The 24,870-nt window shown below is 42.7% G+C and overlaps 1 protein-coding gene across 2 annotated transcripts in view; it reads left to right on the top strand.

Annotated features, from left to right (window-relative positions):
- The window catches only part of THADA (THADA armadillo repeat containing), a 114,792-nt gene that overhangs the window by 37,676 nt on the left and 52,246 nt on the right, over nt 1-24,870 (top strand). For both annotated transcript variants that reach the window (XM_070734533.1, XM_070734532.1), the window contains exons 24-27: nt 5,816-5,948; nt 8,077-8,190; nt 8,600-8,722; nt 10,160-10,251. In XM_070734533.1, the coding sequence (XP_070590634.1) occupies nt 5,816-5,948; nt 8,077-8,190; nt 8,600-8,722; nt 10,160-10,251 (462 nt within the window). The remainder of the gene's footprint in view (nt 1-5,815; nt 5,949-8,076; nt 8,191-8,599; nt 8,723-10,159; nt 10,252-24,870) is intronic.

Here is a 24,870-nt window from a genome sequence, read left to right as displayed (position 1 = left end):
AGACTGTGAACATCCCATCCTCCAATTTATTCCTGGAGACCATTCAGCGCCCGTGGGAAAACCCGGCGGCGGCCCAGGGCCCCTCCAATCTGGACCGCAGATTCTACACCTTCGACCACCAGATGGAGGAACTGTTGGAATTCCCACCGGTGGACAAGCCCGTAACGAGCCTGGTATCCAATGCCTTAGTGCCCTCTGAGTCTCAGGAGGGACTGAAGGCGGAGGACAAGCGAGCGGAGAACGTGACTCGCAGGACCCACCAGATGGCGGCCTGGGCAGTGCGAGCCGCCTCGGCGGCCTCGTTTTTCAACAGGGCCATGATTCTATGGATCAAGGAAATCCAGGACAGAGCGGACCCAGAGGACGGCAGACTGCGGCAGGACCTCAACAAGTTGTTGGCCGCCACTGAGTTTTCAGCAGATGCCACGGTCAATGCCGCTAAATTTGCATCGCGGGCAATGGCCTCTTCAGTGGCATCACGCAGACTCATTTGGCTCCGCAATTGGCAAGCGGACGTCAAGTCTAAGTGGAGCCTCGCCTCATCCTCGTTCAAAGGGAAAAAGCTGTTCGGGGAGGTCCTCGACGATGTACTGGTCGAGGACAAGGACAAGAAGAAGGTGATGCCCAGGGCTAACAGACGGCAAGATAGGCGCTCCACACCTTATCAGCGCCGGCAGCCCTTTCGAACGGAGCCCTCCTCGACCAACACCCAGGCGTCGAGGCCATACTTCCAGGGCTCCTTCAACCAGGGGTCCTTCAGATCGGACAGGTCCTACCAGTCCGACAGGGGCAGATCCTTCCAAGGCCGTCGCTCCTTCAGAGGGGGCAACAGAGGCTTTAGGAAAAGCAAATGACTCTCAATGCGAGATCCCCCTAGGCGGCAAGTTGCGGCTTTTCCCGGACATCTGGGAGACCACCTCATCAGACGCATGGGCGACATCTACGGTTTCCCAGGGTCTGCGGATCGAGTTCATTCGACCCCCCCCACATCGCTTCCTCCCTTGCCGCATTCCGTCAGATCCACAAAAGCGGAGACTCCTGCTTCAAGAGGTGTCTCACCTCCGAGAGATAGGGGCCATAGAGGAGGTACCCTTGAATCACCAAGGCAGGGGATTCTATTCAGCAATTTTCCTCGTGCCAAAAGCCTCAGGAGGCGTTCGTATGATCCTCAACCTCCGGCAGTTGAACCTCTATGTGAAATACAGGAGGTTCAAGATGCACTCATTAAGGTCCATCCTGGCTTCCATAAGACAAAACGACCTGATGACATCCATAGACCTGAAGGAGGCCTACCTTCATGTACCCATATTTCCACAGCACAGACAGTTTCTCCGGTTCTACCTCAACGGCACGCACTTCCAATACAAGGCGATGCCCTTTGGACTCTCTTCCGCCCCCAGGACGTTCACAAAATTACTGGACGTCCTCACAGCAAGTCTCCGACGCCAGTCGGTACGGGTGATGGCGTATCTCGACGATATCGTCATTCTGTCAAGGACCAGAGAGCAAGCAGAAAGGGACTCTCTTTTGACAATCCAGACATTACAAGACCATGGCTTTACAGTCAACTGGTCCAAGAGCCATCTAACACCGACTCATCGCCTCGCCCACTTGGGCACCACTATAGACTCTGTCAAGGGGATGGTTTTCCTGTCCCAGGAAAGACAAAGGACAATCAGAACTCTGATAGGGGAACTGGGACTTCAATGTTATCCCACTCTTGCCCTGCTTTCAAAGATCCTAGGAACACTAGTATCGTGTATAGATATAGTACCATGGGCGAGACACCATCTGCGTCCGCTCCAATGGTTCCTGCTACCGTATCAGAGACTCAAGACCAGTCACTCTCACAGGCGAGTTTCCCTCAGTCCCAGAGTTCGCAACTCTCTACGATGGTGGAGGTCCCATTCACTGACCAAGGGCTCCACATTCTTGGACAGGGAATTTGTTACTATAACAACGGACGCCAGCTTGACAGGGTGGGGTGCTCACCTCTCCTCACATATGGTGCAGGGACTTTGGGACCCTCAGGACCTAATAGAAATCAACATAAATTTCCTGGAATTGAAGGCTGTTTCATTAGCCCTCCACAGCCTAGCTCACTTAGTACGGGGCTGCCACGTACGCATCCTTACCGACAACGTCTCCACACGTTCCCACATCAACCGACAAGGGGGAACACGGTCACGTCGACTTATGAAGGAGTCAACATTACTTCTCAGATGGGCAGAGATGAACCTGGCTTCTCTATCGGCGGAACACATCTCGGGCGTGGAGAATGTGTGGGCGGACTGGCTCAGCCGTCAGACACTCGACCCGAGCGAATGGCGACTGGACCCCGGGATCTTCCAAGAAGTGGTAAGGAGATTCGGGGAACCGGTGATAGACTTGTTCGCTACCAACTTGAACACCCAACTTCCCCGCTTCCTCTCTCGCTACCCGGATCCGGACGCGGAGGGAGTGGATGCCTTAACTCTTCAATGGCCTCCGGGTCTCCTATACGCGTTTCCACCCGTGTCCATCCTCCCCAGAGTGATAAGGAAGATTCTGGAGGAGAGAGCGGAAGTGATACTAATAGCCCCGTTTTGGCCCCGCCGTATATGGTTCGCGGACCTAGTACAACTATCAAGGGCGCCCAGCTGGAAAATACCGGATCAGAGGATCTCTCTGACACAGGGGTCCTTCTCACACCCAGAGCCACAGTGGTGGCAGCTAACCGTGTGGCGCTTGAGCGGGAGTATCTAAAACAACAAGCTTTACCTGACACGGTCATTGAGACCATTCAAGCGGCCCGGCGGCCTTCCACAAGACGCATTTACCAGGCAACCTGGAAGGCCTTCCACGATTTCTGTGAACAGCGACAGTCAGACCCTCAGGTGGCATCACCACAGGTGGTGCTAACTTTCCTGCAAACAGGACTAGACAAGGGCCTTGCCCCTAACACCTTACGCCGTCATGTCGCCGCGCTGGCCACAATCCTTCCAACAGATGGATTCAGGTCACTTACCAGACATCCCTGGATTAGAGACTTTCTGAGGGGAGCGGCTAATCTCAAACCACCAGTGATACATCGATTTCCTTCATGGGATCTTCCTTTAGTATTGCACGCCTTGACAGGTCCTCCATTTGAGCCTATACGTCAGATCTCAATGAGATTACTAACCCTTAAAACTGCCTTCCTGGTTGCTATCACCTCAGCCAGGAGGGTCTCTGAGATTGCCGCCTTGTCTACAAGACCGGACCTTTGTAAGTTTGAACCTAACAGGGTTGTGCTCAGACTAGATCCGGCGTTTATTCCAAAGGTAAACACCGCTTTTCACAGGAGTCAGGATATCATACTGCCGGACTTCTGTACTCAAGGAACTCATCCATCTATTTTGAGATGGCACAAACTGGATGTGAGGCGGGCCCTGAAAATTTATGTTAGACGGACTCAGCCTGTTAGAACATCTGAAGCCCTGTTTGTGTCTTTTTCCACCAGAAGCGGAGGTACCAAGGTGTCTTCCACAACGATAAGTAGATGGTTGAGGGAATGTATTGCAGAGGCATATCGAACTGAGGGATCCCCAGTTCCTCCGGGGATAACAGGACATTCGACGCGAAGTGCTGCTGTTTCATCAGCCTGGCGTACCCAGGCATCTTTAGAGGACATATGTAGAGCGGCCACATGGGCTGCGCCGTCAACCTTTATAAAACACTATAGGATTGATGCCTTTGCCTCAGAGGAAGCTGCATTTGGGAGAAGGGTACTGCAAGGGGTCTGTTCGTTTGAGAAACCCCTGGTCCAGTCCTGTCCCTCCCTGTGATCATAACTTGGGCATATCCCATCTTGGACTCTCCTTGCAAGTGCATTGGAGAAAGACCGTTGAACTTACCTGAACGGTCTTCTCGATGCACTGCAAGGAGAGTCCAAACCCTCCCGATGTTGGGACCAGGGTTCTGTGGAGGTTTGAATTTCATGGTTTGATGTTTTTGAATGTTAATTGTTTAATAAATGGTTTTGCTTTACTGCTCCTTCGCCTTACTTTAGACTGGAGGGCTAAGGGGGGGGAGGCGGTGCCTGCCTAATAATTATTTAAATTAAAACTCAGTCCCAGCCAATCAGACTGGAGTATAACCCATCTTGGACTCTCCTTGCAGTGCATCGAGAAGACCGTTCAGGTAAGTTCAACGGTCTTTTTCTGCCGTCAATCTTCTATGTTTCTATGTTTCTCTAAGGTAAATGCCATCTATAGGGCCAGTCAAGCCTTCATGTCAGGGTTCTGATGAGTGCCTTAGTTAAATCATGAGATTAATTAAATTGAGAGCAGGCCAGGGATACTTTTGTGAGTTGACAACTTCATAGTGATGGCTTTTCTCTCATGGAACAGGTTGTCCCCTGATATCTCTGATAGTTGTTTTAAAGGATATAAATTTAAATATATCAGTGAGTTGTTGCAGAAGGAGATTATTGCTGGTGTAGAATAGAATTAGACTTTGATATTTCTTTGGTTAATCATTATATTTCAAATGTAATTTGAATTTGTAATTAAAATTTAATTTCAGTATGTGCCATTATATTTCAAATAATTACACAGCAAAGTTTAAATTGAGGCAATGAGTCTACCAAATTATCTTTAGCCTGCTATCCGGGTGTGGAAGGATGCAGATTGTGTGGAACATTTATTGTATTCATTGAAAATGATCAGAGAAAGTATTTTGAATATGTGGGCGACTGAATTTTCCTCTTGCCAGTTAAAATAGTCTGAGAAACCACATTGGGCATGATTTATATATCAGCTAACTATGTTTTCAAGTGAGGTTTGCAGATTATATAAATGAGTTGCTTATTAAATCTGATATGTGCTTGGACTCTTAACTTGGGTAAAATCATGCTTGGATCTGTGACTAGCATGTTATTTTTAAAGCTCAATTTTCCTTTTCATATTTTTAGGGAAAGTTGTTTCCCATGGAAATAATTTTTCAGCCAGTCTAGAGTGTTCTACAGTTGCCAAATTAAAGGGAGTAGTCTTTTTTTTTGTTTTTAAAGTCAATAGCTCTTAATGTTTTTATTACTTCAGGACGACCAAAATTTTGCTTGCCCCAAAATGTGCAAGTTAGTGGATAACTGAACAAAATTAAATTACTTCTGGCATTATCGAAGCAGTACCATGTTCTAATGTTAGGGGTCAGATTTCATTTCAGTATATTTTTGACTTTCTGTTAATCTTACCAGGAGTTAAAACGTTTGTTCAAAGATAACTGCAGCAATTTATTTTCAACTGTGTGGTAGCTTGGATGTATTTTATTTCATGTTATATTCTTCGTGAATTATAGTTGCCACTCCTGCAATTTTTTCAAAGAAACATTTGAAATATAAAGTCTCATGATAGAGGAAAACTCAGCAGGAATGTCAATAGAAAGTTAGTTGATGCCACATAGTTCTGGTTTATATAAATCCAGATAAGTTTCTCATGTATCCTTCTAGATTAAAAGTCCAAGTCCCTATCAAATATAATGAGAAACTTGTTTCTATACAATCTGAAAAACCTCACTTTAGTTGATGATGAAGAAGCCATATATATTCTGTAAATAGATAAACAAATGACAAATAATAAAAGAGAGCCCCAGAGATGCTCAATTGAAAGATTTCCATTGGAAGGAAACATAGAAGAAGTTAAACTTTAGAAACCTAATGATTTTCCTTTATGTATTCAATTCTTCCAAAATATTAGGTCATCTACATCAAAATATTAAGCATTTTGAAGCACATTTCTTCAGTTTTAAATTCTAGCATTCCTTACTCTTAATAGGTTTGTTTTCCTACTCTTAATAGGAGTAATAATGAAGATCTACACAAATTGCCACAGCAATGGTTATACAATGTCCTGGAAGAAATTAAATGTAGTGATCCATCATCTAAACTGTGTGTCACTAGGCGCAGTGCTGGAATTCCTTTCTATATACAGGTATCATATATATTTTACCTTGATATGACCACAGTTTCTGGACTGAATCATTTGAGAAGTACTCAATGTATTTTAGTGAAATACTAAGAATTTTTCGGTTGGATTATTCTAATGGTATTAGAATTTCTTCTAATTGTGTTGTTCTTTGCAGAACTTTGCAGAAACCTGTAAAGCTTAACTGGATTAGCAAGGCTTTTTGAGTTGTTATTAGTAACATTTTAGGTGAAATACAATTATATCTTTCTGCCCACAAAATGGGCATCTTTTATCAAAAACTGTACTTGCTTTGAAGTCCTACATATTGTTTACAAATATGATTAGGAGAATGACTTGAATTCAAGACTATTTCTTAACACAATTCCATGGTAGATTTTTAAAACAATAGCAAATGTACATTTAATAACTACAGACATTTACTTCCAATTAAAGATCTTTGAAACAAATAAAATTTAAAATTTCTTTAGATAACACAAAACATAGAAACATAGAAGATTGACGGCAGAAAGAGACCTCATGGTCCATCTAGTCTGCCCTTATACTATTTCCTGTATTTTATCTTAGTATGGATATATGTTTATCCCAGGCATGTTTAAATTCAGTTACCAACCACATCTGCTGGAAGTTTGTTCCAAACTATAATTGATTCTAACAATTATGGGCTTAGGTCATCTATATGGAGACTAAAGAATCAAATGCAAATGAAATGAAATATAAAATACAGTGGTACCTCTACTTAAGAACTTAATTCGTTCCGTGACCAGATTCTTAATTAGAAAGGTTTATAAGTAGAAGCAATTTTTCCCATAGGAATCAATGTAAAAGCAAATAATGTGTGCAAACCCATTAGGAAAGAAATAAAAGCTTGGAATTTGGGTGGGAGGAGGAGGAAGAAGAAGAGGAGGAGGACAGTCGCTGTCAAAGGAAGAAGGTGAGGTGAGGGGAATCAAAAAAATCCAAACCTTTCATGCTTAAAAAAAAAAGAGGGACTCTGAGACGGCGAGGAGGAGCATGCGCCTCCCATACACCCCGCGGGAGGCTGCCTCCCATACACTACCCCAGAGAGAGAAACCCAGGGGGAATGGCAGGAAACTGGCCGGGCCTTCGTGCTGCTCTCAAATTTCCAGGGAAATGTTTCCGAGCTTAGGTTCTTAAGTAGAAAATGGTTCTTAAGAAGAGGCAAAAAAATCTTGAACACTTGGTTCTTATCTAGAAAAGCTCTTAAGTAGAGGCGTTCTTAGGTAGAGGTACCACTGTAATATATTTGCTGCAATACAAAAAAGTGAACTCCTACTCACGCTAAGGATGCCTAAAAGGCCAAGTTCCAATTGCCCACATTAAAAACCTTTGCTAACTACCACTTTAGCTAAATCCAAAACATATGTACATACAGATATACTGCAATGTCCAAAAGAGGGGTGTTTCCCCAAAGTTGCTGCTATAGGGTTATAGACATTGAAGTTCAATGTCTGTTTTGCAGATAATTGTAACACTGAAGATAGAAGAAATTCAGCATTATATTGGTGAATTATTCTTAGGTTATTATCATTTTATTTGTTCCTTGGATTTTGGAAGCTCGTCCCCTGAAGTGGGACAGGATACAAAATAATGTCTAAGTTGTTGATGTGTAAAGCATGTGCACATATACACAAAGACTAATTTACATATTTTCTCATATTGTATTTACCTGCTTCTTCAAAATTTTGGTTTTCCACTTAGTGTTTGAGTCAATTACTATTTTGATAACTTTTTTATGGCTGAAAGGTTGAACAGTCTTTACTTGCTACATTTTCTTATTCATCTCTGTAAACAACATGACATTTATGGAGTTGGTGATACATTTTTCTTACATTTTTCTACTTCCTTTGTCCTAAATATAATAGATTTAAAGGACCTTTTAATTGTTTAATGAATTGCTTCAATTTCTTTAAAAAATACTATATGAGTTATTCTTCATAAGCATGACACCAAAAAGCAAATCACAATTCTGCATTTTGCTTGGTTGAAATGTTGAAATGTTCTTTTTCTACTTCTTGTTACTTGAAGCTTATGTTTGGTATTTTCAAGTTGTCCTGTTTAAATGTAATAAAATAATATTATATCACTTTATTTTATTTCTTTTTTATTCCAGGCCTTACTAGCTTCAGAACCAAAGAAAGGTAAAGCAAGTCTACTGAAAATGACCATGAAAAGTTTGATAAAATTAGCTTTACCATCAGATATGCCTTCAAGTATAATTTCTCAGGTAAAGCATCTATCTTTATATCTCTTTTTCTATCAATGCAGAAGAAGTCTGTAAACATAATTTAAATTTGATATGATTCCTCCTTCTGTGCTTAAAATGTCTCATCTTCTGACTTCAATTTTAATTAAATTGAGGGGAGGCCAAATCTAAATATGAAGGTCCTTAAGTTACAAGCCCTGTGGAATGATTGTGAGATATAGGAGGGTAGTGATTAGGATTTATACTCCATTTGTATCTTTCTTTTGTTAAAAAGTTGGCATACATAACTTTGTGATATATTTCAACTAGCTGCCCCGAGTCTTCAGAGAGGGGCGGCATACAAATCTAATTAATAATAATAATAATAATAATAATAATAATAATAATAATAATAATGTTCTTTTGTTAACACTTCTACCCCCCACCCCAGGTTCATGCATTAAATATCTTAAGAGCTTTATTCAAGGATACCCGGTTAGGTGAAAATATCATTCCTTATGTAGCAGACGGAATGCAAGCAGCAATATTAGGTTTTACTTCTTCTGTCTGGGCGGTAAGTTGATATATTTGTATGTATTAAGTTTGAAAGTGTTACGTTAATTTCAATCATATTGTGGATTATGGTTTTCTTTATAATGTATGATTTTTTAAAATAAATTATTTTTATTAATTAGATGGAGGGTATGCTGAGTATATAGCTAACATGCTCGCATAAAAAACATGCTATGAAACAACCACTAAAATTTGTTATTATATCCACTAACCCCTCCCCTCCCCTTCCCTTCCCTCCTTCTTGAATTGATCAATTTATCAATCAATCATATTTCTGAAATGGGCTCTGGTTAATGTACAGTATAATCAATATATTAAATTAATATTAAAATATTAACATTAATCTAAAATTTAACAATTTAAAATTAAATTTCAAAATAAAAAAATTCAAAATGGGCATTTAGCATTAATTAATACAGGTAGAGAGTTAATTAATACAGGTAGAGACCAGGTAGAACCACAGTTGTGTGGATCTTTGAGCCCCCTTGCATGGGCACAATGCCAAGTTTTGACTCCTTTGCAGAAGGCCAGGAGACCATACATCTAAAATCTAGCATGTATTTAAAGAGTAGTACCTAAAGGTAGGAGAATCATAGGATATCCCATGATAGCTGGTCGAGATTAAATAATCTCCCTTCCCTTACTTGGGAACTACAAATTGAATTATAATGTAAGTATATATTCAACATATTACGGTACTTCTCCTACATGCTGATTCTAATAAAAATCTATCTTCCTTAGTTTCTAGCTATCCATTGTCTAGAAACTGAATTATGATGATGATGATGATGATATTCTTAAAAATGTGTAGGGAATGGGGTTTCTTTCCCCTTGTTTCTCAAAATATGCTATTAGGGGTAGGAAGAAATCAGGGAATCCTTACTGCATTGCTTGTTTATCAATGGCTTGGGGCCATTGAGTTTTAACATCTAGCCCCGGCTGAGGACTGAATGTATAATGTATGATAGGATAAATGTGAATGATTGGTTTTAAAAACTGGGGTTTTAGAGTATATTTTAGGTTAGATTTCTTATATGTTTTTGTAGTTATCTCTCTTGTGGGTCGCCCTGAGTCTACAGAAATCAAATGAATGAATGAATGAATGAATGAATGAATGAATAAATAAATAAATAGAATGTCAGGTGCAAGAAATCAGGAACCAAGCTTGTTCAAAAGGGTACAAGTTTAATCCATGCTAGCTAACTATAAGAATCTGACTTATTAATGGTGAAGGCAAATTGACAGTTAATAACAATCGAATTCAAGGAGGGTTGGACTCTTGTCGGCAGAAAGTATCCAAACTAGTAACATGTTTGACTCCTCCTCTGAGCTGCTCTCCAGGATAAGATAGAGTAGCATATAAATTTAATAAATAAACAATCCTATTAGAAACTGAATAAAAATATCTTAATATTTGCTGTGTTGCTTAATGTATTAGGTGAGAAATTCATCTACACTTCTCTTTAGCACCCTCATTACAAGAATATTTGGAGTGAAGAGAGGAAAGGATGAGAGCTCAAAGAAAAACAGGTATGTTCATTTCAGTAAGAAATACTTCTGTAAAATGTATCGTAGTTGAGAACAAATGATATGTGAAACATAATTTTACCAAACGATATGTAACCTTTTTTCAAAAATGATTCCAAGAATTACATCCATTCTGATGCATTGAGTATACCCTTTAATTACATTGGACAACAATTTTTTCAAAAGTTTTTCTTTCTCAAAAAAGTTTGGTGAGTATGATAGATTCTTTCAAGCTAAACACAAATATAATTTCAGAATGTCTGTGTCACACAGGTATCCTGAGAAATATGAAATTAACTTTTAATAGCTATAATATATATAATTGTATAAAAATTTTTAAATGCTAGATGATTTCAATAGAGCTAAAAGCGTTTTGTTGCTGATTAATTTGTACTCGCTGCAGCTCACTGTTGTGTCCAGCAATAATCAGTTAATGTTGATGGATTTCAGTTGTCCCCTTAACTGTTTTTCCATTCTGGAAATATCCTGGTGCAACTTTTTGCCATTTTTGTCACTGATTGCATCTACATTGTTGGGGGAAAAAATCCAAGTGTCAATGCAAAAAATGAATTTTAGTAAGAGATTGGACTTTATGACCTTGTTTGCTGTAAAAAGTTTGTCAATCAGTTAAATGTAGTTTGGTGCTCTGTAGTTGCCTTGAATTGCTTTCCAGGCAATTTTCTCTGGCTCTACTAACAGATCTTCAAATCAATTGTCATGTTTGATCTGTGGACCAACAAGCCTTCCTTAATCTTGGCATCAGTTATTCCTGGAAGCACTTGTCTCAAAAATCCCCCAAACTTTTATCTTTCTGATTCATCATTTTTACAAAATTTTTCATCAGTCCAAATTTTATATGAAACGGAGGCAAAAATACCTTCATTGGATCAATAACTAGTTCATGTACCATATTTTTCTGTCCTGAATCAAATTCTTTAAGAGTGGCCATTTGTTTTTAATCTAATACGATTGTCTTCCATGGTGCCTCATTAACATATGTAACAATAGTACTTGGTATATCCGAGGTGTATTTCAAGCAGCGGAGCTGCTACTATTAGATCTCCAGAGATATTCCAATTGTACAAACCTTTCTTACAAAAGATCACATACCATCCATTATTTTTCTGCAGACATCTGCACATGTTAAAATTTATCTCTTCATTTTCCAATTGTTAGCAAACATTCAATTAAAGAACATCAGTTCATATACTTATTCTAGTTTTTCATCATTTATGTATTATTTGCAATCATTCCTCTGTTTTCCCTTATCAAACACAACTTTTTGGTCTTTGATGTGTTAACCATCAGATCTACACTGCTCCTTCATTATGTGGCCTGACACAAATCTGGGTATTTTATATATCATGGGGCAGTCCCAGTCCAGCCTGTGACAACAGCAGCAGAGGGCAAGGCATTGGCAGTGCTGGGGACTGTGTGTAGAGGGCATTGGCCTCAAATACAACAGGTATTCACATCTCCAATAGATACATTTTTAATCTCATCACAAGCATTTGGCTTATGTTGCATATAACACATTAAAATTATTATCTGAATCATTATCTGAAAAACATCCTCTGAATCACCATCTGAAATCTATGTCTTTTTGATCAGTCCTGAACTTTTCACTAAGCATTCTATTTATTATCACACATGTTTTACTTCCATTTTATATAGCATTTACATGTCTAGTAACTGATCTTCACTCCACATTTTTGCAAAACAAAATCCAATGTAGAAAGTAAAGAAATGAGACAACAGGAAGAGGGGCGGCATATAAATCCAATAAATAAATACAACATTGTTTAGTTCAAGCCTATTCACTTTATCATTTGCTTTTTCTGACGGAAGAAAAGTACAATATATTTTCTTTCATTTTTATACATTTCTCAGTATCTTGATGAAGAACAGAAATCTCAGGTGCTTATTTCTTGTCTGGCATATAGCCACACTAAATATTTCAGATTTGGCTCATTGTTATCTCTCATTCAGAATTGTGCCAAACATCTTCCTTTGCACATTTAACAAATTCAGAATGTTTTTGAAAAATAACCAGACTCTACTGGAAAGTATGAGTTCTTTATGTAACAAAAATGCATTGACACTATTTTAAATTGATCTTTGACAACCAGTTCTTTCCTAAAATTGCTGCTAAAGAAAAAATTATTGTTTTTCACCTCTGTGTTTCAAAACCACTAGATGTCTCCCTTGATACATTTTTAAATAAAATAAATGCAGTGCAACTACCGCATGTATGTTTTGTTGAGTTTCCTTGGACAGCCTTTGTTTTCAACTTGATCTTGAATTTAGATTGCATTTTCTATAGCTAGTTTGGTTACTTTAAATATCATAGTAGTTTTGAATTGTGAAATTTGCAATTAGGGACTGATTCCATAAAAATGAATTTTATTTCTGTAGATTAACTGTGCATGCATCTCCATACATTTTTACAGCAATTGCTTTCTCCTAAAAATATAGTTACAGTGATCCCTCGATTAGCACGGTCTCGATTAGCGCGAAACGCTGCAACGCGGTTTTTCAAAAAATATTAATTAAAAAAATAAAATATTAAAATAAAATATTAAAAAATAAAAAATAAGTCCACGCTAGTTCTCTCTCTCTTTCTCTCCCTGTTGCCGGCGTGGTATATGAGAGAGAAAGAGAGAGGCAGAGGTCGGGTGCATTATCGGGAGGTGGAGGCGGCGTGGGGACGCTGGGTGCCGGTTCCCTGAATGGAGACCGCCGGCCGCTCAATCGGGCCGGCAGGGAACAGAATGGAGCCTTCCGCGGCGGGGCTGGTAAGGGGGGGAGCCGAGGGGGGAGCCGAGCCCAGCCCCGTGGCATTCGCCTTCCTCCCGCCCGCAGCCGAGACTGATCGTGGGCTCCTTCGCAACCTCGGAGAGCTTCCTGGTTTTCGTGAGCTTTCATGCCCTGGAAGCTCTCTGAGGTTGCGAAGGAGCCCACGATCAGTCTCGGCTGCGGGTGGGAGGAAGGCGAATCCCCCGTGGGCTCCGTTACATCTTCCGCTGCCAGCCAGGCCATGCTGGCGGCAGCGGAACAATCGCTGGCTGTCAACTTTTCTTTTTAAAACTGGGCAGGAGCTGACTTGCCTCCCCAGTGCTAAAAAGAAAAGTTGACAGCCAGCGCTGCGACTGACGGAATGCTGAGCCTCCCGTTTTCTCTCCCCCCCCCCCTCGCCCCTTCGCCTCCCTGTGTTCCTAGGAGAAGTGCTGGGGATTGAGGCAAGACAGACCTTCTGCTCCTCACCAGCACTTCTCCTAGGAACAAAGGGGGGCGAAGGGGCGAGGGGGCGGAGAGAGAACGGGAAGCTCAGCATTCCGTCAGCCGCAGCGCTGGCTGTCAACTTTTCTTTTTAAAACTGGGCAGGAGCTGACTTGCCTCCCCAGTGCTAAAAAGAAAAGTTGACAGCCAGCGCTGCGACTGACGGAATGCTGAGCCTCCCGTTCTCCCCCCCACACCACGCCCCTTCCGGTTTCGGCGTTCGGCAACGGAGTCTGGCGCTGGGGCCATGCGGGGCCGCTCATCCAGGGGGGCGTGGACTGGCAAGTCGCCCTCCTTTCTCTTTCTTTCTCTCTCTTATACCACACCGGTAACAGGGAGAGAAAGAGAGAGAGCGGAGGGCACCTTGCCGGTCCACGCCCCCCTAGATGAGCGGCTCCGCATGGCCCCAGCGCCGCCCAGGCAGCTTGCCGCTTGCCGTATTGCAGCGAAGGAGGCGAAGCAAGGCTCCAAGCTGCAATACGGCAAGCGGCAAGTGATCTTGGGGTTTCCCCTTTGCCTGGGCGGCGGGAAGACCAAGGGAAGGTTCCTTCAGCCGCCCAACACCTGATCCGCTCCACAGCGCGGCAACGGGGAAACCCCATCTTCGGCTCCTCACTGCTTCTGCGCTGCGGAGCAGATCAGCTGTTGGGCGGCTGAAGGAACCTCCCCTTGGTCTTCCCCGCTGCCCACACGCAAACTCCACCATCTGCGCATGTGCGGCCATGAAAAAATGGCGCACATGCGCAGATGGTGGTTTTTACTTCCGCATCCAGTATAACGCGGAAATCGGTTAGCGCGGGAGGTCTTGGAACGTAACCCCCGCGCTAATCGAGAGATCACTGTATATGAAAATCATCAGCCAAATGAATGGAAACATCCAGGCTGTCTAAAAGAGGAAGCCTTATTCAAGTAAATGTGGTTTATTTCAGAATATTACTTTGATTATTATTCCATTAAGTGGTTGATTCCGTTAGAAAATATTGTTATAATTTGCTTAACAAAGCAGAGTAGCAGGGCTTATACAAGAATTTATCATTGATATAACAATAACAATAACAACAGAAGATATAAATAAAACCTTTGGTCAATAACAAAAGTTCATCTCAATACTTTGTTATATATCCTTTGTTGGCAATGACAGAGGTCAAACATTTTCTGTAAGTCCTCCATGCAGATCTCCTCAAGAGCAGGGATGTTTGGGGGCTGTCGCTGGGCAACACGGGCTTTCAACTCCCTCCAAAAGGTTTTTATAATGTTGAGATCTGGAGACTGGCTAGGCCACTCCAGGACCTTAAAATTCTTCTTATGAAGCCACTCCTTCGTTGCCCTGGCGGTGTATTTGGGACATTCTCCCAATATTATTCTGGATCATCCAAATGCTCTCTAGTAAACTTCAGACAGGCCCGGACATGTACTGGCTTAGGCAGGGGGACGCGTCTGGCACTGCATAATCTTGATTCCTTGGTGGCATAGTGTGTTACTGATGGTAGCCTTTGCTACCTTGGTCCCAGGTCTCTGCAGGTCATTCACTAGGTTCCCCCGTGTGGGTCTGGGATTTTTGCTCACCGTTCTTGTGATCATTTTGACCCCACGGGATGAGATCTTGTGTGTAGTCCCAGATCAAGGGAGATTATCAGTGATCTTGTATGTCTTCCATTTTCTAATTATTGCTCCCAGAGTTGATTTCTTCACACCAAGATGCTTGCCTATTGCAGATTCAGTCTTCCCAGCCTGGTGCAGGGCTACAATTTTGTTTCTGGTGTCCTTCGACAGTTCTTTGGTCTTCACCATAGTGGAGTTTGGAGTGTGACTGTTTGAGGTTGTGGACAGGTGTCTTTTATACTGATAACAAATTCAAACAGGTGCCATTACTACAGGCAATGAGTGGAGGACAGAGGAACCTCTTAAAGAAGAAGTTAGAGGTCTGTGAGAGCCAGAAATCGTGCTTCTTTGTAGGTGACCAAATACTTATTTTCCACCATAATTTGCAAAAAAATTCGTTAAAAATCAGACAATCAGATTTTCTGGATGTGTTTTCTCATGTTGTCTCTCATGGTTGAGGTTTACCTATGATGTCAATTACAGGCCTCTCTCATCTTTTTAAGTGGGAGAACTTGCACAATTGGTGTCTGACTAAATAAATACCCCCCCCCCCCCCCACTGTATATTTATTTATTTATTGGATTTGTATGCTGCCCCTCTCCGTAGACTCGGGGCGGCTAACAACGGGCACTCAGCATCTCCCTTGCCTATTTTATCTTGTTAAGACTTCTTTAATTCCAATTTCTAATTCTTTTTCAATCGTTCAACAAACTTCATTTCCAAACAGTTTCCGGTTATTCACCTTATCATCTTCTGCATGTTTTCTAGTTCAACTGAATTCTTAAATGCAGAACCTGAGACAGTACCTAGTTGAAACTTGTGCAATGCGGAAGACTTGGAAACTAGCATTCCCCCTGAAATGTCTAATATTTTGACTATACTTCTATTTTAGGCAGCCATGTCACACTCCTGATTCATAATTCCAGACGTTTTCATATATTCTATTATAAAATCAAGTACATCGGTGCACTGATTTCCTCCCCTAAATTTGAAAACTTTGCATTTTTACTGTTACCTTTCTGTTTGGCACTTAAAATATAATAATTATTTTGAATTTTGTTTCCATCTTCTAGTCTACGTGTCTAAGTTACCTATGCTTTACTTAGTTTGGTGCTGAATTTCCAAACCATTTTCTTTCCCTTGATTAATCACCCATTTTTCTAGATAAGTTTAATACAGTGAACCCTCGAGTTTCGCGTCCTCAAGTATCGCGAAAGGGCTATTTCGCGAGTTTTCAACCCGGAAGTAAACTCCACCATCTGCGCATGCGTGCCCTTCCACGCATGCGTAGATGGTGGAGTTTCCCCGCCGGGCAGAGGCTTCCCTGGGTCTTCCCCCTTCCCCCAGAGGCTTCCCTGGGTGCCCGCTCGCTTGGGGACATCCTAGCTCCGCTCCCCAGCTGGGAAGCGGATCTAGGGAGTCCCCACCGCGCGCGCGTTGCTGGGGAAAGCGCGCGTGCTTGGGGACATCCCAGCTCCGCTCCCCAGCTGGGAAGCAGATCTAGGGAGTCCCCACCGCGCGCGCGTTGCTGGGGAAAGCGCGCGCGCTTGGGGACATCCCAGCTCCGCTCCCCAGCTGGGAAGCAGATCTAGGGACTCCCCACCGCGCGCGCGTTGCTGGGGAAAGCGCGCGCGCTTGGGGACATCCCAGCTCCGCTCCCCAGCTGGGAAGCGGATCTAGGGAGTCCCCACCCCGCGCGCGTTGCTGGGGAAAGCGCGCGCGCTTGGGGACATCCCAGCTCCGCTCCCCAGCTGGGAAGCGGATCTAGGGAGTCCCCACCCCGCGCGCGTTGCTGGGGAAAGCGCGCGCGCTTGGGGACATCCCAGCTCCGCTCCCCAGCTGGGAAGCGGATCTAGGGAGTCCCCACCGCGCGCGCGTTGCTGGGGAAAGCGCGCGCGCTTGGGGACATCCCAGCTCCGCTCCCCAGCTGGGAAGCGGATCTAGGGAGTCCCCACCGCGCGCGCGTTGCTGGGGAAAGCGCGCGCGCTTGGGGACATCCCAGCTCCGCTCCCCAGCTGGGAAGCGGAGCTAGGGAGTCCCCAAGCGCGCGCGCACCCCAGGCACGAGCAACGGGGTGGGCGGGCGAAGGGCGGGTGGCAGTGGAAGCAAAAACACCATCTGCGCACGCGCAGATGGTGTTTTTACTTCCGCACCGCTACTTCGCTAAAAATCGATCATCGCGTGGGGTCCTGGAACGGAACCCTCGCGATGATCGAGGGTTCACTGTATATTTAAATATATTTAATATATTTGTGTTCAAAGATCCTCCACTCCCTTCCCTCCTATTTGCTCTACCATATTTTTATAATTACCGTATTTTTCGGAGTATAAGATGCACCTTTTTCCTCCCTAAAAGAGACTGATAATTTGGGTGCTTCTTATACTCTGAATGTAGTGGGGTGGTTGTTTTTTTTTAACCCCCTTCCTTCCTTTTTCCCAGCCCTAACTAGCTGCTAACGATCTTCCCAGCTCTTACCTTGCAAGCTCTTTCATTGTTTCTCTCTGTGAAGAATGTTTTCCAAGCCCTAAATCTTTGCAGGGTTTTTTTCATTGGCCTAACTTTCTCCAAATGTTTCTTTCCAGCCCTAACCAGGTAATAACGAGGTTCCCAGTTCTTAGTGGCTTGCAAGCTCTTTCATTGTTACTCTCTGTTTTCAAAGCCCTAAGTCTTCGCAGGTTTTTTTCCCATTGCTCTACTTGCTCTGAAGGTTTCTTTCCAGGCGCTAATGATGTTCCCAACTCTTACTGGCTTGCAAGCTCTTTCATTGTTACTCTATCTGAATAAAGGTTTTTTAAAGCCCTAACCAGGGGATAAAATAATGTGCTGAAGCTGACCAGACTAAGGACGCTAGCTGGATGAATACTTAGTAAGCAGATTCTTTTCCCTATGTTCCTTCTCAAAAAAATAAGGTGCGTCTTATAGTCCGAAAATATGGTAGTTACTTTCCTCAAACTCATTACTCATGCACTCCTATTGGTCTTTTTTTTTGTTCTTTCAACTTTGGATGAACACAACAACAATAATCCTGTGAGGTGAGCTGAGTTGAGAGAGAGAGAGACTGACCAGGGAATGGGATATATTCTTACATAGACCTAGTTTTGGAATCTTGTGAAATTCTAGGCTGAGAATTTGTGTTTATATCTTCCTTTCTTCAAAAGGATCTATAACTATAACTTTGATGGAGATGGGAAATATGAAATGTTATATGTACGTATGTACATACATATATATCTACCTACTGGAATGATAATCAGCTTCCTTTTCAGTTCTCATTTAGTTTTCTCAATGATAGTATCACAGGAATATTGTCTAGTAATTGATGCATCCTTAATCATGTGTTTCATTCAACAAGGAGCTTTTCTCCTTTGTTTTTATTTAGTTTATTTCTAATTGTATTTTCTCATTTGCTGCTCAGCTTTTTTTGTAGAGGCAAATTTCTGACCTTTAGGTATAACTGTTACATATAATCCCACTTAAAAAGGTGCAGAACAGAACCTTATATATCTTCAGTAACATTGTCACAAGGACAAGGGGCAATTGTTCCTTACCTAGAAGGAAAGCTTTTTAAGAATTCTAACCACAATGTTGTTCCAAGGTGGGGCTGTTTGGGAGCAAAGCTGTGATATTCTTCTAAGGCTGCACTCACAATTGTAAATCAGCTGAGATTAGTTTTGATATCCTGGGAATGTCTTAGGCAGTAAATGCAAGATGTGGGGTGTTTCTACAACTACAAAGGTAGTACATGCTTCAATGACACAACTAAGCATTACTTTTATAACATTAGAAAAATAATGCTATCAGTCTCCTGCATTAACAAATGACTTTATTTGGAGTATATTTTTTTAATCCTTTGCACTACCTGATGTATTTACCTCCATCATTAAGAAGTGCTGGCTTTTCACAGTGGCTTTACTTATGCCTAAATACACAAAGGTATCATAAATAGTAAACTAACAGATACTGGGAGAATAGAGTATAAAAGAGATCAAAGCCAACAGACCATGCAGTCATTTCAGAATTTTGGCTGGCTACTCTTGTAAATAGAAGAGCTTCTAAAGCAGAAAGCATTACTGTATTTATATATGCCTTGACTGACAGCTCAGTTATTAACTTTATAGAAACACAGGCAAGGTAAGCCTTTAGGAATGTTTGCTCTATCGGTTTCTGTCTGAAAGAAAATGGAAGCCAAGGTACAATAGCTTGTTCTCTGTTTCCCCAAAGTATTTATTTTAGAACCATGCAGTATAAAAGAGTGTTTTCTTAAGTCAATGAACTTAAGCAGTGTTGTTTGCTTTCTGGTATTTAAGCATGTTGCCTTGCTGTTCCTTGAAAAACAAACACTACATTCATCAATCTTTTATTTTATTTTATTTTCATTTTACTGATATTGAATTATTCTATATTCTTGGACATTCTTTTTCTTAGCTTAATAAATTTGAATGATATCTGTGAATAATTCATAGCAATAATTTGTAAAGTGACAATGTAGAAATGGTGCCTAAATTGTTTTCTCTGTTGTCCTACAATAGAATTCTAACTATTACGGATAGTGCTTGACTTATAACCATTTATTTAGTGGCTGTTCAAAGTTACAACTGCATTAAAACAAGTGATTTATGACCAGTTTACACACTTACAACCTTACAATGGTCATGCATTCAAATTTGGGTGCTTGGCAACTGGTTTGTATGACAGTTACTCTGCTCTGATGTCACATGATGTCCATTTAGTGGTGGCACAATGGTTAGAGTCCAATACTGCAATTGACTTCTCCTGCCTGCTGCCTGCCTGCAATTTGGCAGGTCAAATCTAATCAGGCTCAAGGTTAACTCAGTCTTCCATCCTTCCAAGGTTGGTAAAATGAGGACTCAGACTGTTGGGAGCAATATGCCGACACTGTAAACTGCTTAGAAAGGGCTGTAAAGCACTGTGAAGCGATATATAAGTCCTAAGTGCTATTGCTATTTGTATTTGGCTTTTCTGACAAGCAAAGGCAATGGGGGAAGGCAGATTTGCTGAACAACCACAGATATCACTTAGCAACCGCAGTGATTTGTTTAACAAGTGTGGCAAAGATGTTGTAAAATGGGACACAACTCACTTAACTGTAATGGAAATTTTGGACTCTGTTGTGATCATAAATTGAGGACTACTTGCCATACTGGATTACTGTCAGATTGCAGTCCTTCTCAAATCTTTGTTATTTTTAAAATTGTGTTTAAATTGGTATGGACTGGAATATCGCCTATAATCACTAATCTTTGCAAAGATATAACTGAAGCCATCTGTGGCTCTCTCAAACTCCGATTTTGCTTGCAGAGCCACTGTGGGCCAATCCTTTGCTGTTTTCAGGGCAGCTCTGTGGGTGGGATCTAAGTTCCTTGCGGGCCGAATCCGGCCGCCGGGCCTTGAGTTTGACACCCATGCTTCACATATCACATATACAGTGATCCCCCGAGTTTCGCGATCTCGATCTTTGCGAAATGCTATATCGCGATTTTTTCACCCGATGACGTCACTCCCTTCCTTTCTCATCTTTCTTTCTCTCTCTCTTTCTCTATCTTGCTTCTTCCTCTCTCACACTCTCTTCCTCCCTCTCTCATCTCTTTCTTTCCTTCTCTCTCTTTCTCTATCTCTCCCCCTCTTGCTCTCGAGCGGCGGGCGGCACCCAAGGAAGGTTCCTTCGGCCGCCCAGCAGCTGATCTGCTCGGCAGCGCAGTAGCAGCGAGGAGCCGAAGATGGGGTTTCCCCTTTGCGTGGGCAACGGGGAAACCCCATCTTCGGCTCCTCGCTGCTACTGCGCTGCCGAGCAGATCAGCTGCTGGGTGGCCGAAGGAACCTTCCCTGGGTCTTCAACTCCCAGAGCGGCGGACAAGCGGCGGCTGGACAAGCGGTGGACAAGCGGCGGCCGGACAAGAAAAGTGGCGGCCGGACGAGCGGAAAAGCGGCGGACAAGCGGCGGCCGGACAAGCGGCGGAAAAGCGGCGGGCGGACAAGAAAAGCGGCGGCCGGACAAGCAAAAAAGCGGCGGACAAGTGGTGGCCGGACAAGCGGCGGAAAAGCGGCGGGCGGACAAGCGGAAAAGCGGCGGACAAGCTGAAAAACGGCAGACAAGCGGACAAGCGGTGGACAAGCTGAAAAGCGGCGGACAAGCGGGCAGGCAGGCGGCTCCTCAGCTGCTGGGTCTTCCCAGGTGCGGAAGTAAAAACACCATCTGCGCATGCGCGGCCATGGAAAAAGGGGCGCGCATGCGCAGATGGTGTTTTTACTTCCGCATCACTACATCCCGAAAAATCGATTATTGCGAGGGGTCTTGGAACGGAACCCTCGCGATAATCGGGGGATCACTGTATATTACACTGTATATCATATATCATATGATATGATATCATAACATAAATATAATATGGCAGGTTTCTCCTGCCCAGGTTTGTTTTTGTAAGAGTTTCTTTTAATTTTTAATTAAAAATAAATTAAAATAAATTAAAAAAATCTTTTAATTTTAATTCTTTTAATTAAAGACCTTAAAGAGAGGTTTTTCATGAGAAAGTAATGCGCCCTCACATTGAGCTATGGTTATAAAGTTGAACCTAGTTCAGGTAGGATTTAGTTTAGTAAATTAAACATTTTCAGACTTTTTCTTTTATTTCAGCCCTATACCACTGATGCCATTTCAGATTTCCGTATGTTAAATGCTTTCCTAATTGTAGCTCTTGCTGCTGTTCATCACTATTGCCTGGATTCCCTCCTCCCCTTTTTTCTGTTCTTGAAGCCTGCTTGAATTTAAACCAGATATTGTCAGTTGAGAAGTAGTTAAATACAGTGAACCCTCGAGTTTCGCGTGTTCAAGTATCGCGAAAGGGCTATTTCGCGAGTTTTCAACCAGGAAGTAAACTCCACCATCTGCGCATGCGTGCCCTTCCACGCATGCATAGATGGTGGAGTTTCCCCGCCGGGCAGAGGCTTCCCTGGGTCTTCCCCCTCTTGCCCCCGTAAGACCCCAGCGGCGGCGCGAGCAACGGCGTGGGCGGGCGGGCGGCACGCGCTTGGGGACATCCCAGCTCCGCTCCCCAGCTGGGGAAAGCGCGCGCGTTTGGGGACTCCCTAGATCCGCTCCCCAGCTGGGGAGCGGATATAGGGAGTCCCCAAACGCGCGCGCTTTCCCCAGCAACGCGCGCGCGGTGGGGACTCCCTAGATCCGCTCCCCAGCTGGGGAGCGGATCTAGGGAGTCCCCACCGCGCGCGCGTTGCTGGGGAAAGCGCGTGCGTTTGGGGACTCCCTAGATCCGCTCCCCAGCTGGGGAGCGGATCTAGGGAGTCCCCAAACGCGCGCGCACCCCAGGCGCGAGCAACGGGGTGGGCGGGCGAAGGGCGGGCGGCAGTGGAAGCAAAAACACCATCTGCGCACGCGCAGATGGTGTTTTTACTTCCGCACCGCTACTTCGCTAAAAATCGATCATCGCGTGGGGTCCTGGAACGGAACCCTCGCGATGATCGAGGGTTCACTGTATAATGATCAGGAACATTACACACCCTATGTAATCAGCCATGAAATTGCTAGATGCGTAGCAATTTGAAAAGATCTATATAAGTATCTATATAAGTAAATATACAGTATTTGTTCATGCTTTCCTTAACTACTGGTAAATTTCCATGAATTCAATACAAAATGGAATAATAAATGAATAATTCTTTAAGCTTTATCTTGGGCAGTGGGGGAACCTAATTGAATGAAAATAAGAATTTCTTGCTGCTGGTATACCTATGAAGAATTTCACTTGAAGGTTTAATTTTTCCATGTTAAATGCACTATTTAAAATACTATATTGTATTAAAGTTCTTTTCATTTTTCCTTTGTAGAAAGACACTCATAATTATCTTTCTAATTTTACTTTAAAACACAGAGAGCTAATGAAAGTATAGATTTGATATGCAAATGTACTGAGCATGAGGTTAATTATTGTTAAGCAAATACAAATGTTAGGTTGTTATATCTAATGCATTAAACACTTGTGTTTTGCAGTCTGATTCACACCCATGTGTAGCACCCACTGTCCATTTTCCAACATTTATACCTGCCTATAGCACCCAACTACATGCATACCTACCTGCATGCTTGCTCATAGTACCCACACCACAATTTCACCTATCTGCATTGCACAGCAATTAACTGTCCACTTGTAGCTCTTGTCCAACTGGCCTCCTAAAAAGGAAAAGTGACTGTAACTAGTGACTTCCTGCTGGCTTCCCCATTGACTGCTTTTTGGAAGCCCGCAAGAAGTAGCAAGTTATGGTTACATTTGGTCCTTGCTTCATGATCCATCATCCTTATTTAATGACAGCAATGGGGACTGCCATGATTGTCATCTCTAAACCTCATGGTCATGTGTTGTCATGTTTTATAATTGCATTGCTTAGCAATAGAAATTCTGGCCCCAGTTACCACTGTTACCCAAGGACCTGTTCAGTGGCCAATCAAGTTTATTTTACTTTATTGTCATTGCATTTTGTACAATGAAATTAAATGCCTTCTTCAGTGAACATTATAATTATAAAAATAAAACACAAACACAAATCATTCACATTCTATACAATTGAATTGAAAACCAATATTGCATGAATATTGCACTACAATATATAGTAGAAATCAATACAGTTACTGCCCTGGGATAGAAACCCTATTTGTTCTTGTTTTTATTATTCTGTATTGTCTGCCAGATGGTAATACTTAAAAAAAAAGGGTGCCCGGAATGAGATGGATCTTTAAGAATGTTTTGAACTTTCTTAAGGCAGTGGGAGCTGCTCTTCCAAAGAGGTGAGAGGGCAACCAATGATCCTCTGGGCAATGATGTTAACCCTCTGGAGCACTATCCTACCTGCCACTGTGCAATTGGCAAACCATACCCAGGTGCAGTAAGTTAAAATACTGCTTCTGTTGCTGTGGAATCATGGGCAAAATGAGCCCATTTGTGTGATATGGGGCACTTCTCATTCAGCAAACCACTGGAGGAGGTGGGCTCCCAAGCAGGCACTTTTCTGGGGCTTTTGGTGCATTGTGACTGTGAGGCTACTTGCTGTGCCATTGCTTTGAGACTTCTTATTGGTGCTGCTTGCCATGCTAAGGCTCTGGGGCTCAGGGTTTGCTTGCCATGTTGTAACAACAGTCTCTTTGCCACAACACTGATGGGCTTATTGTCATTTAACATGGCACTTCTCAACAGTGGTTTCAAGGCTAGAAGAGTTGTGTTGGAAAAACCAAGGTTCAGGACGGGGAGAGGGGAGGGGGGAAACCAAGCCAGGAATGGTTTGGACTGGGCTGGTCCTTGCCTAATGACTGTTTGGGATTTATTTTTACATTGGCAATAATGACTGCCAGAATGACAGTCACTTATTGGAATAGTCATATGATGTTTCACTTAATTACACATTTGCTTATGCCAAGGAGTTGCTTTTCCCAATTAAAGTTGTCAAGGGGGGACTTCCTCAAATGTCTTTCAGCTGTTTGCACATTTTTCAAATGTCGCTATCCATTTTGCCCTTTTTTTTGTAATCCTCCTCCCAAAACACACAGATTCATTCCACTCCCTTGTTCCAATTTTTGCCATGAGTCTCTCTCTGTTTGCCTATAAGACACAGCTATCTTCATCTTTGGATATATTCATTTTTCAGAACTATACTATTCATTGTATCATATAATCTTTTATTTGCTTCAAACTATTTAGTTCACAACCAACACAGAA

Source organism: Erythrolamprus reginae, chromosome 1 (assembly GCF_031021105.1).
Source record: "Erythrolamprus reginae isolate rEryReg1 chromosome 1, rEryReg1.hap1, whole genome shotgun sequence".
Lineage (NCBI taxonomy): Eukaryota > Metazoa > Chordata > Lepidosauria > Squamata > Dipsadidae > Erythrolamprus > Erythrolamprus reginae.
The sequence above is the reverse complement of the archived record's forward strand: the minus strand, read 5'-3'. Positions and strand labels throughout refer to the sequence as shown.